Below are 14968 nucleotides of genomic sequence, written 5' to 3' on the forward strand. Positions count from 1 at the left end.
AAAGGTTAAATAACTGTTAATAGTTATCCTCCCTATCCGTGTGGAAGTGGTAAGTTTTTGGCTATTTAAGTTTAAAGGAAATAACTTGAAGGCTACCGTTTAGGTCGCTAGCTCTCTAGTTTGCGAGTTAGCATGTGTCTCAAATAAAGTTAAAAAAAAAAAACTTCTACTGCAGGTATGCAAAAAAAAAACCACACATTCTTCAAACTGACCTTTTCTGCACCTCCAGAAAGAATGAGTCTGTTTTCTTCATCTGCAACTCATACATGGCTCGTAGAATGGGTAGAGGCGCGTTTAAGGCATCATGGGTAATCTGTGGAGGAAAATGGATTTAATTGTTTAAAACTATTTCCACTGCCGGAAGTCTCCCTCATCACCTGAAAGCAAATCTTCGTCTCTTCATCGAGACCGTCTAGCGGATCGGGCTTGTTGACGTCCTTGTCGTCGGCGATGCTGCTGGAGTGATCCGAGTCGTGCTCTTTATCCTGCTCCCTTTGGTCCCGCTCGGGGTCCTGAGCCATGGAATGTATTTCCCGCTTGGAGGAATATAGCATGATGGAGAGAATTTCTAGATCTCGCAACAACCACAGCTTGCTGAAGCCCGTCCCCTTGCTGCACTTCCTCACGAGCAGCTGCGTCAATCCCGACTGGCGGATAGCTTCCTGAGCCTGCGCCACTCCGATGTTCTACACGGAACAACAATGGATGAGAATAGCAAAGGAGGACATCGTGGTGCACAATAAATATCAGGTAATTATGATGTCATACTGATAACATTAATAGTTTTGTGTATTTTAACTCTCCTCTTGTGTTAGCGTCGGCACCGACCTGTTTTACATTTTAATGCATAAAAAGAATCACATAACATTTGTTTATTGCATCAAGGCTTTTTGACTTTGTCAGGAAACTCTATTTCAACAACAACAACAAAAAAATAATTACACCATAGATCAGGGGTCTCAAACACACGGCCCGCGGGCCAAATGTGGTCCGCAGGAAACCAGTTTGAGGCCCCCGCCTTGATATGAAAGTTTAATGTTAGTGCGGCCCACGCAAGTTTGATATGGATGCTGTATGGTATCATGTACCCAGAAAAAATTATTACGTTTGATTCATGTTCATGTTAAAGGTTAAATAACTGTTAATAGTTATCCCCCCTATCCGTGTGGAAGTGGTAAGTTTTTGGCTATTTAAGTTGAAAGGAAATAACTTGAAGGCTACCGTTTAGGTGGCTAGCTCTCTAGTTTGCGAGTTAGCATGTGTCTCAAGACCCTGCAGTTGCGCAATATGTTGTAAATAAAAAGAGTATAAATGTGACTATAGTCGTGTTTTGTCATGTCTACAGGGCTCTAATAATGCTTTGTTCATTTTAATCGGAAAAAAATCATTTGTCTACCCACCAACTATATGTGGTTTCTTAAGTTTTTATTATTTGCCGTTTTATTATTATTATTATATTTATTTATTTATTACTGATGGATTGATTTTCTTTATTCTTGATTTGTTTATTTATTTTTCATCTTATTTTGTGTAGAAAAATAAAAAGTAAGATATTTGAGAACAGTGGAATGTTTTATCAGAGCTTTTCTTGTAGAAAATTGGAACCGAAGCGAAGTTTTTTAAATTTTTATGTTTTTAATAAATGAGTTTGTTTTTTTTTTGGAAAACCTGATGCGGCCCAGTCTCACCCAGACCCGAGCTCCAGTGGCCCCCAAGTAAATTGAGTTTGAGACCCCTGCCATAAATGTTTCTACTAAAATGAGAAAATAAATAAAACTAATTGATTTAAGAGATATGTTCTATAGCTCTCAGTAATAGCCAGGTAACAAAAGAACCTTCAATTTATGAATATGATTCTTTTGAGGTTCATTTTACCATTTTTGGAAATTAAAATGGAGGGGTATAGTGACAAAAAAAGGCCTACATGCCCACACTAAAAGTATTAAAAGCAATATTTTCATGGATGAGGAAGCCTAAGAAGGTAACCAAGACATGAGAAGCAAATTTGTTGGTAACTTATTATTTTTAGTGTATTTTATATCTGATTTAATACATGGGTCAAAACCGACCTGGTAACATAAGAGATGATACCAGAAAGCTAACACAAGAGGAAGAGGAAAACACATGGAATACACATCCGGTTTTCCATGTTTATCGTTTCCCCAGAAACTATACTCACTGAGGCAAATGTTCCCAACAAGTACCTTTACTGTGTTGTAGAGGCCTTTAAGCGCCAAGGAGAGAACCCAGGACGCCTCCACAGCATCTGGAGAACAATTTTCCTGGCCGGTCTGCAGCAGGTGGCAGATGATGGAGATGAAGTTGGCCAGGTAGCGGCTGAGCAGCGTCTTAGGAGAACACTGGCTCTCCGCCTGCCCTGGAAGGCATGCTGTCGAATCCTGAGACTGGATGAGTTGATAGTCCTTCACTGTGTACAAGAGTTAAAGCACAGCTTAGTCCTCGTTCCTCGTTCCATGTTTACCGGTGCTTCAGAACTTGATACTTGATACTGACCTGTTTTTCTCTTGCGTGTCTTAATGTCCACCACGGCCGCTTGGTTTGTTTCAGTAAAATGTTTGAGCAAGATCATGTTGTGGTGTTCGTTGGCGTTGTCAACAAACACCGTCTGTGTGCCAACGCACAGCACCTGCGAGGGACAGATGGCGGTCATTATTTGTGGAAGAGATTCAGAAGAACACTTTGGTTAGCGGCGGGTTTCAATTATTTGCCATCATGCAGCCACTGTGGGGCAGGAATGTTTTACCGTCCCCCGATTTGAGATACTGGACTGGACTGGACTGGACTGAATGCAGGTGCATTGAAGAGTCTAATTCAGGGGTCTTAAACTCAATTTAACTGGGGGCCACCGGAGCTCGGTTCTGGGTGAAGCTGGGCCGCATCAGGTTTAAAAAAAAAAACAAAAAAAACAAAACGCATTTATTAAAAACTGGAAAAAAAATCAATAAAAAAAAACTATCTTCAATACTTTTGCTTCTGCTATACCCTACACTTTTTAAGTACTTTGGTTCCGGTTTTCCACACCAAAATATCTAATAAAACATTCCACTGTTCTCAAATATCTTAATTTTCATTTTTCTATACACAAAATAAGATTTAAAAAAATAAACAAATTAAGAATAAAGACAATAAATCAATCAATCAGTAATAAATAAGTAAAATAATAATAAAACAGCAAATAAGAAACCACATACAGTTGGTAGAGAAATTATTTTTTCCAGATTGAAATGTACAGTATTAACAGTTATTTAACCTTTAACATGAACATTAATGAAACTTCATAATTTGACCCAATTAGCAAGTTAGCATCGTACTCAGTTCCAATCTGGGAGCGGCGTCGTAACTTTAACAACATGTTTTAATGAGATGCTTTATCTCGACGTGCATTTCCTGCATTTATTTTGTAACCCGGCGTCATATAAGCCTTTAGCTTCGTTGCTAATCCAAAGCAAAACAGGGCGGGGTAACAGGGTAGGGTAAGACAGTATGGGCGGGGGCAAAGTCATGTTAATTGTGTCCGGTGTGCACACAGCTTTAAGCTGTCATTTCAACATTAAACTTTGGTATCAAGGTGGGGGCCTCAAACTAGCGTTTTGAAACCCCTGAGTTAGTATGTTTTCTGTAGGCGGCATTATGAATTATCCTTACTGACCTTTTTTGCAGTACATTTAGTACACTCAAGTAAAAGATGAGACTTAAAGCTTTCGATGTTGGGGGGCCTTTTTTTTTTACTTGAGAGAGTTCCATAGCTTGGGGCTAGTTTTGGTCTTGTGGTGTATCTCGGCTCATGTAGCGGCCCGCGGGTTTGAGACCCCTGGTCTAATTGTATGCCAAGTACGACTAATTCATACGTTGGCAGGTCTGCACTAATACTCAAAGTCCTCCCTGCATCTCACGCGCTCCCTGACAGTTGACCACACCCCCGAAAGGGGGGCAAAGCCACTATTTGAGAAGCATCGGGTAATAGAGCGCTGTCATCCTTTCCAGAGTGCAACACTACATGATGTATTTATTCCTACCTCGGGAAATCCCACTAACACCAGCAGAGTGAAGAGGTTGGTACGTTTGAGAGTTTGTGGAAGCTGCAGAATGCAATGGTCAGTGAAGGCAGCGATGACGGTGCTCCATTCGGGACAAGTGTTGAGATTGTGCAAAATATCTGCAACTGTGCAGGCCCAATCCAGACCAATACGACTGGAAAACACAATAAAAGAAGAGATGGGTCAACATGGAAACGGCGAGAGCTTTTACTGGGACGGGAATAAAATACCTGTCTAAACAAACGGCTCCCAAGCAAAACAACAACTGGATCGTCTTCCAGCCATTGGTGTCGGAAATGGCTGCCTCTCCCTGTGTTAGCAGCTCATATTTGTCCGTCAGGGCCTCGGTGACGGCGCAGTCGGCCTCAATGGGAGGGATTCGCATCAGTAACTGGCCCAGTAGGCCCAGAGTGAGGTGGTACGTCTCATTGAGAGAACCAGCATTGGAAATGACGACCCTGAAAAGCTGGTGCAGGATGGCGCTCACGCTTGGCAGACACAGAGTGCTCCCCTGAAAAGACAAAAAAAACAATTCTGATTCAAAAACGGCACTATATCATTAATTTTTGGAAGAGGGTATGTAAAACCATGGAGAGGATTTTGAGTTACGGTGTGACTTAGATAGATAAAATCATGTTGGTAGCAGGTAAAAAAGCCATTACCAAAAAATGGATTAATCCAAGACCCCCGGTACTGGAGGACTGGCTTTGTGTGATGAACACAATACAAAAATCAAGGAAATGACTCAAATTGCACCACGACAGAGAATGTGGGATAGCCAAAATTGTGTGCTGTTTGTATTGCTGTTGATGTTTTGATTAAAAAATTATAAATAAATAAAAATAAAGTATTAAAAAATTTATTAAAAACATTTATTAAAAACAGAAAAATGAATAAATTTTTACTTTGGTTCCGATTTTCTACAAGAAAAGCTCTGATAAAACATTCCACTGTTCTCAAATATCTTACTTTTTATTTTTCTACACAAAATAAGATGAAAAATAAATAAACAAATCAAGAATAAAGAAAATCAATCAATCAGTAATACATAAATATAATAATAATAAAAGGGCAAATAATAAAAACTTAAGAAACCACATATAGTTGGTGGGTAGACAAATTGTTTTTTTTCAGATTAAAATGAACAAAGCATTATTAGAGCCCTGTAGACATGACAAAACACGACTATAGTCACATTTATACTCTTTTTATTTACAACATATTGCGCAACTGCAGGGTCTTGAGACACATGCTAACTCGCAAACTAGAGAGCTAGCCACCTAAACGTTAGCCTTCAAGTTATTTCCTTTAAACTTAAATAGCCAAAAACTTACCACTTCCACACGGATAGGGAGGATAACTATTAACAGTTATTTAACCTTTAACATGAACATTAATCAAACGTAATAATTTTCTATGGGTACATGATACCATACAGCATCCATATCAAGGTGGGGGCCTCAAACTAGTGTCCTGCGGGCCACATTTGGCCCGCGGGCCGCGTGTTTGAGACCCCTGCCTTAGAATATGTTGAATAATGAAGCAGATTACAAAAGCTTTTCATAAATTTACTGTCGGAGTTTTAGTTAAATGTGCTAAAAATGTCTTCGATCATCGTTCATAAAGACGAGCGTTTAAGAGTGTTGAATGTGTGATCTCAGAAAGCAATGAAGCAAACTCATTCATTCATTCATTTTCTACCGCTTATCATCACGAGGGTCGCGGGGGTGCTGGAGCCTATCCCAGCTGTCTTCAGGCGAGAATGAAGCAAACTAAAACCAACTAAATCAATCACTGCCAAATATACTCTGAATAAAAATAACATACCGGTTTGACTGGTGGCAGCATGGCTGCTAAAAGTCCAAGGATCCTCTCTCTGGAGCACTCTGAAAAGACGTGTTCCTGGAGGGGAACCTTGGGCAGCAGGTCATCCGTCTCCTTTACAGTGTCCGATGCTGGGCTGTGCTCTGAAGCTGGGAAATAATAACAAAAAGGGGTTTAGAAATGGGGTTTCTGTGCATAGATCATGAATTAATACCAATTGTGGGTCATGAAAGAACGTACGTCTGATGACAGGGGAAAGGGGGTCCTCGCTGGACACAGAAGGTGTTTTACTGAGGCTGACTGACTCCAAAGTATCCTGGGTAACGAGCCTCCTTTTCTCAATTTCCGTTGTACTCTGTGGTAAAAACATTTCTGAAGGAGCCGTCAGAGGAGAGTTCACCTCCTTTGGCTTTTGGTCTTTTCCCGATGGCTTACTCTGGAGGTGAGAGAGGACAGCATCTTCTGATTAAACTCATCGTTTTTATAGCACAAGCTTTTAAATTGGCCTGAATAAGAAGAAATACACCACAGTAATCCCTCAAAAACACCCATACAGTTACCTTTACATTGGTACGACCCAATATCGTACTTATAATAAGAAGACTTGTGTGCTGTGTGTCACAGTAAATGTATTCTGATGCCCACTATGGGTGGCGGACAGGAAGTGTAGTTAGTGTTATTATTATTATTATTATGTTATTATTATTATTGTGCCTGTCATTGGAAGCCTGTTGTTCTTATCGCCTCAAAAAATTACTGACACCAAGATAATTTAATTTAATTTTAAAAAAAATCCCCAAATTGTTACAACTATAATGATTAGTATCATAATGATTATAATGATTAGCTTAGTAAATAAGCATTTGTGCTGCACAAACAAACAAACAGGGTCACTAACACAAACACCCACCACATTCATGGTGCAAACAACACGGACAACAGATTAAATAATTTTAAAAAGAAAAAAAAAATCCAAAAATTGTTACAACTACAATGATGAAAATGGTAATATTAATGATGATTATAATAATGGTGATAATAATAACAATAATAATGGTTATAACAATTATAACAATAATCTGTGATTGGCTGGCGACCAGTCCAGGGTGTACCCCGCCTCTCGCCCGAAGACAGCTGGGATAGGCTCCAGCACCCCCCGCGACCATCGTGAGGAAAAAGCGGTAGAAAATGAATGAATGAATGAATGATAATAATGATAATGATAATAACAATAATCTGTGATTGGCTGGCGACCAGTCCAGGGTGTACCCCGCCTCTCGCCAAAGACAGCTGGGATAGGCTCCAGCACCACCCCCGCGATCCTCGCGAGGAAAAGCGGTAGAAAATGAATGAATGAATAATAACAATAATAATATTACAATGATAATAATAACATCTAATAATAACATGATTATATCTTGCAAAAAAGGGGTAAGCATTTATAAGCTTTTGCTTCTGCCTACTCCTTTTGGGCTTGTGATCAGATAGTTGAAACAAATGTAAATAATGGAAATTTATATTTTGATTGATGTAAGAAATGCACTGTAATGTTTCATATAATTATATAATTTAAAAAAAAAGTGATCAGCGTAGAACAATACAGCCAACAATTGCAATCGTCTTACATTTGACCTCTAAGTCTATGCACAGCAACAACACATTTATAGCTAGGTGCTACATGTCTTCTGTGCTACTAATAGCAGAGCGGTATTTGGGTTCCTCACCTTGTCTTTCGGTGAAGAAGGGGAGCAGACGGCTGCAGTGCTGCCAGGGAGAGACGAGGTGTCGGTGGCGGTGCTGACCTCCTGAGAGAGAGACTCCGGGGAGACTGGACAGAGCTCGCTGTCGGAGGCCGATTCGTTGGACAGCAGCAGATTGAGCAAGGCTGAAGAACGGAGACCTACGGACAATCACCAGCATGTAAGATATATTTAAATTGAATTAAATTAAATAAAGTCCCCACAGTCCAACGAGCATTGTTACCTTTTCTGGTCTGGCCTTTGAGCAAGCAATCGGTGATGAGCTTGGAGCAGCACGTCTGCAAGGCTGAGGCCTGACCCAAGGTGACATCATCTAGAGATTGGCCCTCTATCTGGTTCTTAGTGCTCACTTCTGAAGACGTGTAGAGGGCCAAAGCGGCAAACAGAAGCCAGGAGTAGTTGTGCACGTACGGTTGGATCAAGCGATGGCGGTCACTTATTCGAATGGTCACCATCGGGAAAACTGTGATGCGATGAGTGGGCAGGTGGCTAGAGGTTTGTTGGACAGTACGGGCGTTAGCGGGGAAAGTTACGACACTTCGATGCGTGACTCGTATGCTTCACCTGTCAGGGTATTTCTTTGCGTTGTAACAGCCAAAGCACAAGTCAAAGTCTTCGCACACGTTGCAGTTGATCCTGCTGCCGACAATGAGCCCCTGGCAATGGTCGCAGGCGTACTCCATGTTCACCATCTCGTGGTCATCCTCGTGGCCTTCGGGCTTGGCGCCGCCTGTTTAAAAACACACGGATAAGCAGACATACATATTTTGTTTTGATGTACAGTGGAACGTTGGTTGGCGCTGCAATGATGTCAGCCTCCTTCTGGGATATGGGCTCCTCTGGTAGACAGAGGCAGTATTTACAGGCAGCCTTAACCGATTAAATGCTTTGCTGGGGTGAAATGCATTATGGGAAGAAGTAAAAATGCATATTTTTTTATTTCAAACTCATACTGGCACTCACATATTTTTTTAAAGTTATTTATTACATTAAGTTGCTGTGTGATGATTTTAGCATTCTTTGTACAATGTCACCAGGAGTCAGACTGTTATATTGAGTAATGACCTCCTGCAATTTGCAATTGGTTGACAAGCTTATACAGTAAATGTAATGGTAATGGTTTGATTTCATGCATCAGATTACAATTGAATGCATCACATAATCAGTTCACAGTAGGAGTAGGAAGAAGCAAAGTTTATTCAATCCTACCCCTCCGTCTGGTACTTTTACAATCAGTAACTGTTACATTTGTTCACTTCCTGCTTTCCTAATATAATAAAAAATAATAATTTTATTTAATTTTATTTAGTTTTATGTAATTTAATTTTATGTAATTTAATTTTATGTAATTTAATTTTATTAAATTGTATGTAATTTAATTTTATTAAATTTTATGTAATTTAATTTTATTTAATTTTATGTAATTTAATTTTATTTAATTTTACTTAATTTTATTTAATTTTTTTTTGTCACATACCAAAGTACGAGGTGATATGGCCATACAATGACATAATGGGTACCATAGTAACTGTCAATATAGTATACAATGTACAAATCTGTTTTTCTTAGTAAACTTAGTGGCTGCAGCTTAAACACTGTTGCGTCGACACCGTGAATAACGGTGCATGGAAAGCAAGTAGTGAGATGGATAGGAAACTCACTGAGGAAGCATGTCTTGCAGAGGTCCATATCCATGCACTGCAGACACCGGTAGCGGTGCCAAGGTGCCATCCTCTCACAGCCGTCACAGGAGATCACAACATTGAGCAGGTCACAATGACGGGCAATGAACATGTGCATCTGTGGAATGTATTAGGAACATTTGCAACATTGGTGTCAGATACAATATTCAATGTTTTTTTTCTTCCGTACCTTTCGTCTGTCCTCCATGGAGTCCTCTTCATCGATTTTGTCATACCACTTTTCAAACATGCCGTCCATGCACTCGTCCATCCACTCCTGGTTCTTTTTGTAGTCTGCAATTTCATCCTCTTCTGTCCACTGACTAATGAGAAAAAAATATTAAATGATAATTTTTCAGAGTGAGGAAGATTGTTTTTATGCTTCAAATATGAAAGAATGGTCGAGTGGTGCATAAAAGGCCGATACATAGCACAGAGGTGCCATCTTTTCTGTATATTACCTGATGGCAATGTCATGAACGCTAATGTTCTCCTGGGACATGCTTAGCAGGAGTTCAGGAAGCTTGATGTTGAGAAACAGAGGAAGGTCGTGCACATCCCAATTCATGTCTAGGAGGTGCAACAAGCAGGTTTGCACACAAGACAGGGCTGGTAGAAGAGCTCTGGTGGGGGAGGGGTGATCAGGGTATGGTTACACCGCTCGTCACACACACACACACACACTTCCTGACATAAATCCCGTCTGCAATCACTCTTACTTTTCATTGAGGCTATTGAAACCTTGGACCGCCTCGACCAGGATGAGGATCAGCTGGTGGTAGGATCGCCGCACTTGTTCTCCGAGCTCTCGCTCGCTGTCTGACAGCTGAGAGAAATAACTGGAAAAAAACATTTTGAATTAAACCGAGTCAATCAATCAATCAATCTCGAGAGACACAAACGTATACTGTAATGCAGGGGTCTCAAACACGCGGCCCGCGGGCCAAATGTTGCCCGCAGGACACTAGTTTGAGGCCCCCGCCTTGATATGAAAGTTTAATGTTAAAAATTATTACGTTTGATTAATGTTCATGTTAAAGGTTAAATAACTGTTAATAGTTATCCTCCCTATCCGTGTGGAAGTGGTAAGTTTTTGGCTATTTAAGTTTAAAGGAAATAACTTCAAGGCTACCGTTTAGGTCGCTAGCTCTCTAGTTTGCGAGTTAGCATGTGTCTCAAGACCCTGCAGTTGCGCAATATGTTGTAAATAAAAAGAGTATAAATGTGACTATAGTTGTGTTTTGTCATGTCTACAGGGCTCTAATAATGCTTTGTTCATTTTAATCTGAAAAAAATCATTTGTCTACCCACCAACTATATGTGGTTTCTTAAGTTTTTTATTATTTGCCGTTTTATTATTATTATTATATTTATTTATTTATTACTGATTGATTGATTTTCTTTATTCTTGATTTGTTTATTTATTTTTCATCTTATTTTGTGTAGAAAAATAAAAAGTAAGATACAGTGAAGAAAATAAGTATTTGAACACCCTGCTATTTTGCTATTTCTCCCACTTAGAAATCATGGAGGGGTCTGAAATTTTCATCGTAGGTGCATGTCCACTGTGAGAGAGATAAACTAAAAAGAAAAATCCAGAAATCACAATGCATGATTTTTTAACAATTTATTTGTGTGATACAGCTGCAAATAAGTATTTGAACACCTGTGTATCATCTAGAATTCTGACCCTGAAAGACCTGTTAGTCTGCCCATTAGAAGTCCACCTGCACTCCATGTATCATCCTGAATCAGATGCACCTGTTTGAGGTCGTTAGCTGCATAAAGACACCTGTCCACCCCATACAATCAGTAAGACTTTAACTTGTAACATGGCGAAGACCAAAGAGCTGTCCAAAGACACCAGAGACAAAATTGTACACCTCCACAAGGCTGGAAAGGGCTACGGAGCAATTACCAAGCAGCTTGGTGAAAAAAGGTCCACTGTTGGAGCTATCATTAGAAAATGGAAGAAGCTAAACATGACGGTCGATCTCAATCGGAGTGGAGCCCCATGCAAGATATCACCTCGTGGGGTCTCAATGATTCTAAGAAAGGTGAGGAATCAGCCCAGAACTACACGACAGGACTTGGTCAATGACCTGAAAAGAGCTGGGACCACCGTTTCCAAGGTTACTGTAGGTAATACACTAAGACGTCATGATGTGAAATCATGCATGGCACGAAAGGTTCCCCTGCTTAAACCAGCACATGTCAAGGCCCGTCTTAAGTTTGCATATGACCATTTGGATGATACAGAGGAGTCATGGGAGAAAGTTTTATGTTCAGATGAGACCAAAATAGAACTTTTTGGTCATAATTCCAATAAGCGTGTTTGGAGGAAGAAGAATGAAGAGTACAATCCGAAGAACACCATCCCTACTGTGAAGCATGGGGGTGGTAGCATCATGCTTTGGGGGTGTTTTTCTGCACATGGGACAGGACGAGTGCACTGCATTAAAGAGAGGATGACTGGGGCCGTGTATTGTGAGATTTTGGGGAACAACCTCCTTCCCTCTGTCAGAGCATTGAAGATGGGTCGTGGCTGGGTCTTCCAACACGACAACGACCCGAAGCACACAGCCAGGAAAACCAAGGAGTGGCTCCGTAAGAAGCATATCAAGGTTCTAGCATGGCCCAGCCAGTCTCCAGACCTGAACCCAATCGAAAATCTTTGGAGGGAGCTCAAACTCCGTGTTTCTCAGCGACAGCCCAGAAACCTGACTGATCTAGAGAAGATCTGTGTGGAGGAGTGGGCCAAGATCCCTCCTGCAGTGTGTGCAAACCTGGTGAAAAACTACAGGAAACGTTTGACCTCTGTAATAGCAAACAAAGGCTACTGTACCAAATATTAACATTCATTTTCTCAGGTGTTCAAATACTTATTTGCAGCTGTATCACACAAATAAATTGTTAAAAAATCATGCATTGTGATTTCTGGATTTTTCTTTTTAGTTTATCTCTCTCACAGTGGACATGCACCTACGATGAAAATTTCAGACCCCTCCATGATTTCTAAGTGGGAGAAATAGCAAAATAGCAGGGTGTTCAAATACTTATTTTCTTCACTGTATTTGAGAACAGTGGAATGTTTTATCAGAGCTTTTCTTGTAGAAAATCGGAACCAAAGCAAAATTTATTCATTTTTCTGTTTTTAATAAATGCGTTTTTTGTTGTTTTTTTTTGGAAAACCTGATGCGGCCCAGTCTCACCCAGACCCTAGCTCCCAAGTAAATTGAATTTGAGACCCCTGCTGTAATGCAAAACGTTTAAGAGTGTGCACCTGGTGAAGTCTTTCTGACATGTCAACAGTTCCTGCAGAAACAGGATGCAGGGGGCTTGGAAAAGGTGCGGCTTTCCCAGGGAATGCAAACACTCTTGAACGATCTCCAGGACTCTGCACACACTAACAGCCTGGGCTTTGTTCAGGGACAGGGTCTGCAGGATACTAGATGAAAGAAAAACATGATCTTAAAGCTAAACAGTGAAATATAACAGGAGCTTGGACGTTACTCACTTTGCTGTTGTGAGAGCATTGTCCTTTATGAAGTTCAGTATGTGTTTGAGAACTTGGTAGCGATCCCTGATAGAGGGGGTCGAGCAGGGTTCTTCCATAGAGCGGCATGAGAGGAGGCGCAGTCGTGCCCGGCTGAATGAGGCTTTGTGGGATAAGGCAGAAGGAGAGGCCGGACTCCCGGCTCCCCAGGATGAGAGGCTCTCTGTGGAGCCTTTGTGGCCTGCCTTGCAGTGCACACACGAGGGGATTGGGACGTGGCTATGTCCTGGCTTGGCCTCGACGTTGTCTGACACTGACACTGTCGGATGCTCAAGCGAGGAGCTGGCCTGGAAGTCGTCTTCGGAGATTGAGATAGGGCGGTGTAGAGGAGCGCTGCTGCCCTCTGCAGTTTTGGACCAATCACAGTCCGCGGCCAGCATGCCGCAAGGGGAAAACCTGAAGAGCAGGAGGGACTTTTCAATGCACATCTCAGCTGCAGAAAAAGAAAGGCACACATGAGCAAAAATAGTATAAACAGGAAAGACGATGATTAGGAAGCATCCTCACCTAGTGTCTCCATAGTAACCTCATCGGGACCGGCTTCCTTCTCGTCCGGAGCGTTCATTTTACCCACGATATATCTCTGCTTCATCTCCAACTAACAGATAAAATGTGATTGTGACAGGAAATTCAGCGGTTTATGAAGTCATGAATGCACAGGAAATCCTTACCATCCAAGTTCTGATGCCGTCAGCCAGCGAATACACCTGCACAAAGTCCTCACTGAAACACGCCTTGCATTCCTGATTGACTATTTATACAAAAAACAGAATGACATATTGATACAAAGCAAAATTTGTTCTCAATCAGAAATCACTCCACACTCTTTATTGCTCTCTGGTTCTACCATATCTTACTTATTGTGTGGAAAATATGGGCTAATAACTATAAAAGCAATCACTTGCTAAATGTACTGCAAAAAAAGGTCAGTAAGGATAATTCATAATGCCGCATACAGAGAACATATAATTGATGTTCTTCAGAGCCTGCATGATAAAATGAATACGAATGAGTGTGATCGGGAAACAAATACACAACACTGTGTGTACACGACAAAAACATGAACCCGTAAGATGTCAAATAATTTACCACTTCCACACTGAATGGGAGTAGAGGCTTTTAGGTCGGGTAATGGTCTTTGAATTAGTCTTCTGAATGCCTTATCTTATCGATTGTGTGGAAATATGGGGTAATAATTATAAAAGCAAACTCGATAAATGTACTGCAAAAAAGGCCAGTAAGGATAATTCAGGATGCCGCCTACAGAGGACATACTAACTCCTTATTTCTAAAATCACAAATACTTCAACTTGCTGATATAGTTCATCTTCAAACAGCTAAAATAATAATGCATAAGGCTAAAAATAACCAATTAGCTAAAAATGTCATCCAATACTTCTCTACAAGAGAGGAGAAATATGATCTCAGGGAAGAAGTACACTCGAAACACTTCTATGCTAGGACTACGTTAAAAAGCCATAGCATTTCAGTATGTGGAATCAAACTATGAGATGGATTGAGTAAGGAAATCAAACAATGCACAACGATGAGCCAATTCAAGAAACAATACAAGCAGTTGATGTTTGCTAAATACAAGGATGAAGAGTCTTGAACCAGTCATGATGTGCTATATATATCACTATATTGACACTTACTATGGTACCCATTATGGCATTGGATGCTCATATCACCTCGCAGTTTGGTATGTGACAAAAAAATAAATTAATTAATTAAATACAATTTTATTTAATTTTATGTAATTGTATGTAATTTTATTTTAATTAAAAAAATTAATTATATTAGGAAAGCAGGAAGTGAACAAATGTAACCGTTAGTGATTGTAAAAGTACCAGATGGAGGGGTACCCATTATGTCATTGGATGCTTATATCACCTCATATTTCGGTATGTGACCAAAAATTTTTTTTTTATTAAATTCAATTTTATTTAATTTCATGTAATTTTATTTTATTTTATTTTGATTAAAAAATAACTATATTAGGAAAGCAGGAAGTGAACAAATGTAACAGTTACTGATTGTAAAAGTACCAGATGGAGGGGTAGGATTTAATAAGCTTTGCTTCTTCCT

At 40.2% G+C, this 14968-nt stretch overlaps 1 protein-coding gene across 2 annotated transcripts in view; it reads right to left on the minus strand.

The window, feature by feature from the left end:
• Positions 1 to 14968, minus strand: part of zzef1 (zinc finger, ZZ-type with EF hand domain 1) — a 45390-nt gene that overhangs the window by 13278 nt on the left and 17144 nt on the right. For both annotated transcript variants that reach the window (XM_078787803.1, XM_058087168.2), the window contains exons 27-45: positions 13552 to 13631; positions 13388 to 13478; positions 12842 to 13313; positions 12608 to 12772; positions 10044 to 10163; positions 9786 to 9947; positions 9515 to 9647; positions 9304 to 9442; positions 8207 to 8372; positions 7866 to 8131; positions 7607 to 7782; positions 6123 to 6318; positions 5886 to 6031; positions 4289 to 4569; positions 4038 to 4212; positions 2515 to 2647; positions 2205 to 2428; positions 378 to 686; positions 213 to 313 (exon numbers count right to left, since the gene is read on the minus strand). In XM_078787803.1, coding sequence (XP_078643929.1) covers positions 213 to 313; positions 378 to 686; positions 2205 to 2428; positions 2515 to 2647; positions 4038 to 4212; positions 4289 to 4569; positions 5886 to 6031; positions 6123 to 6318; positions 7607 to 7782; positions 7866 to 8131; positions 8207 to 8372; positions 9304 to 9442; positions 9515 to 9647; positions 9786 to 9947; positions 10044 to 10163; positions 12608 to 12772; positions 12842 to 13313; positions 13388 to 13478; positions 13552 to 13631 — 3535 coding nt within the window. The remainder of the gene's footprint in view (positions 1 to 212; positions 314 to 377; positions 687 to 2204; positions 2429 to 2514; positions 2648 to 4037; positions 4213 to 4288; positions 4570 to 5885; positions 6032 to 6122; positions 6319 to 7606; positions 7783 to 7865; positions 8132 to 8206; positions 8373 to 9303; positions 9443 to 9514; positions 9648 to 9785; positions 9948 to 10043; positions 10164 to 12607; positions 12773 to 12841; positions 13314 to 13387; positions 13479 to 13551; positions 13632 to 14968) is intronic.

This window comes from Doryrhamphus excisus, linkage group LG21 (assembly GCF_037039965.1).
Source record: "Doryrhamphus excisus strain RoL-2023G ecotype Guam linkage group LG21, RoL_Dexc_Guam_v1.1, whole genome shotgun sequence".
NCBI classification, from domain to species: domain Eukaryota; kingdom Metazoa; phylum Chordata; class Actinopteri; order Syngnathiformes; family Syngnathidae; genus Doryrhamphus; species Doryrhamphus excisus.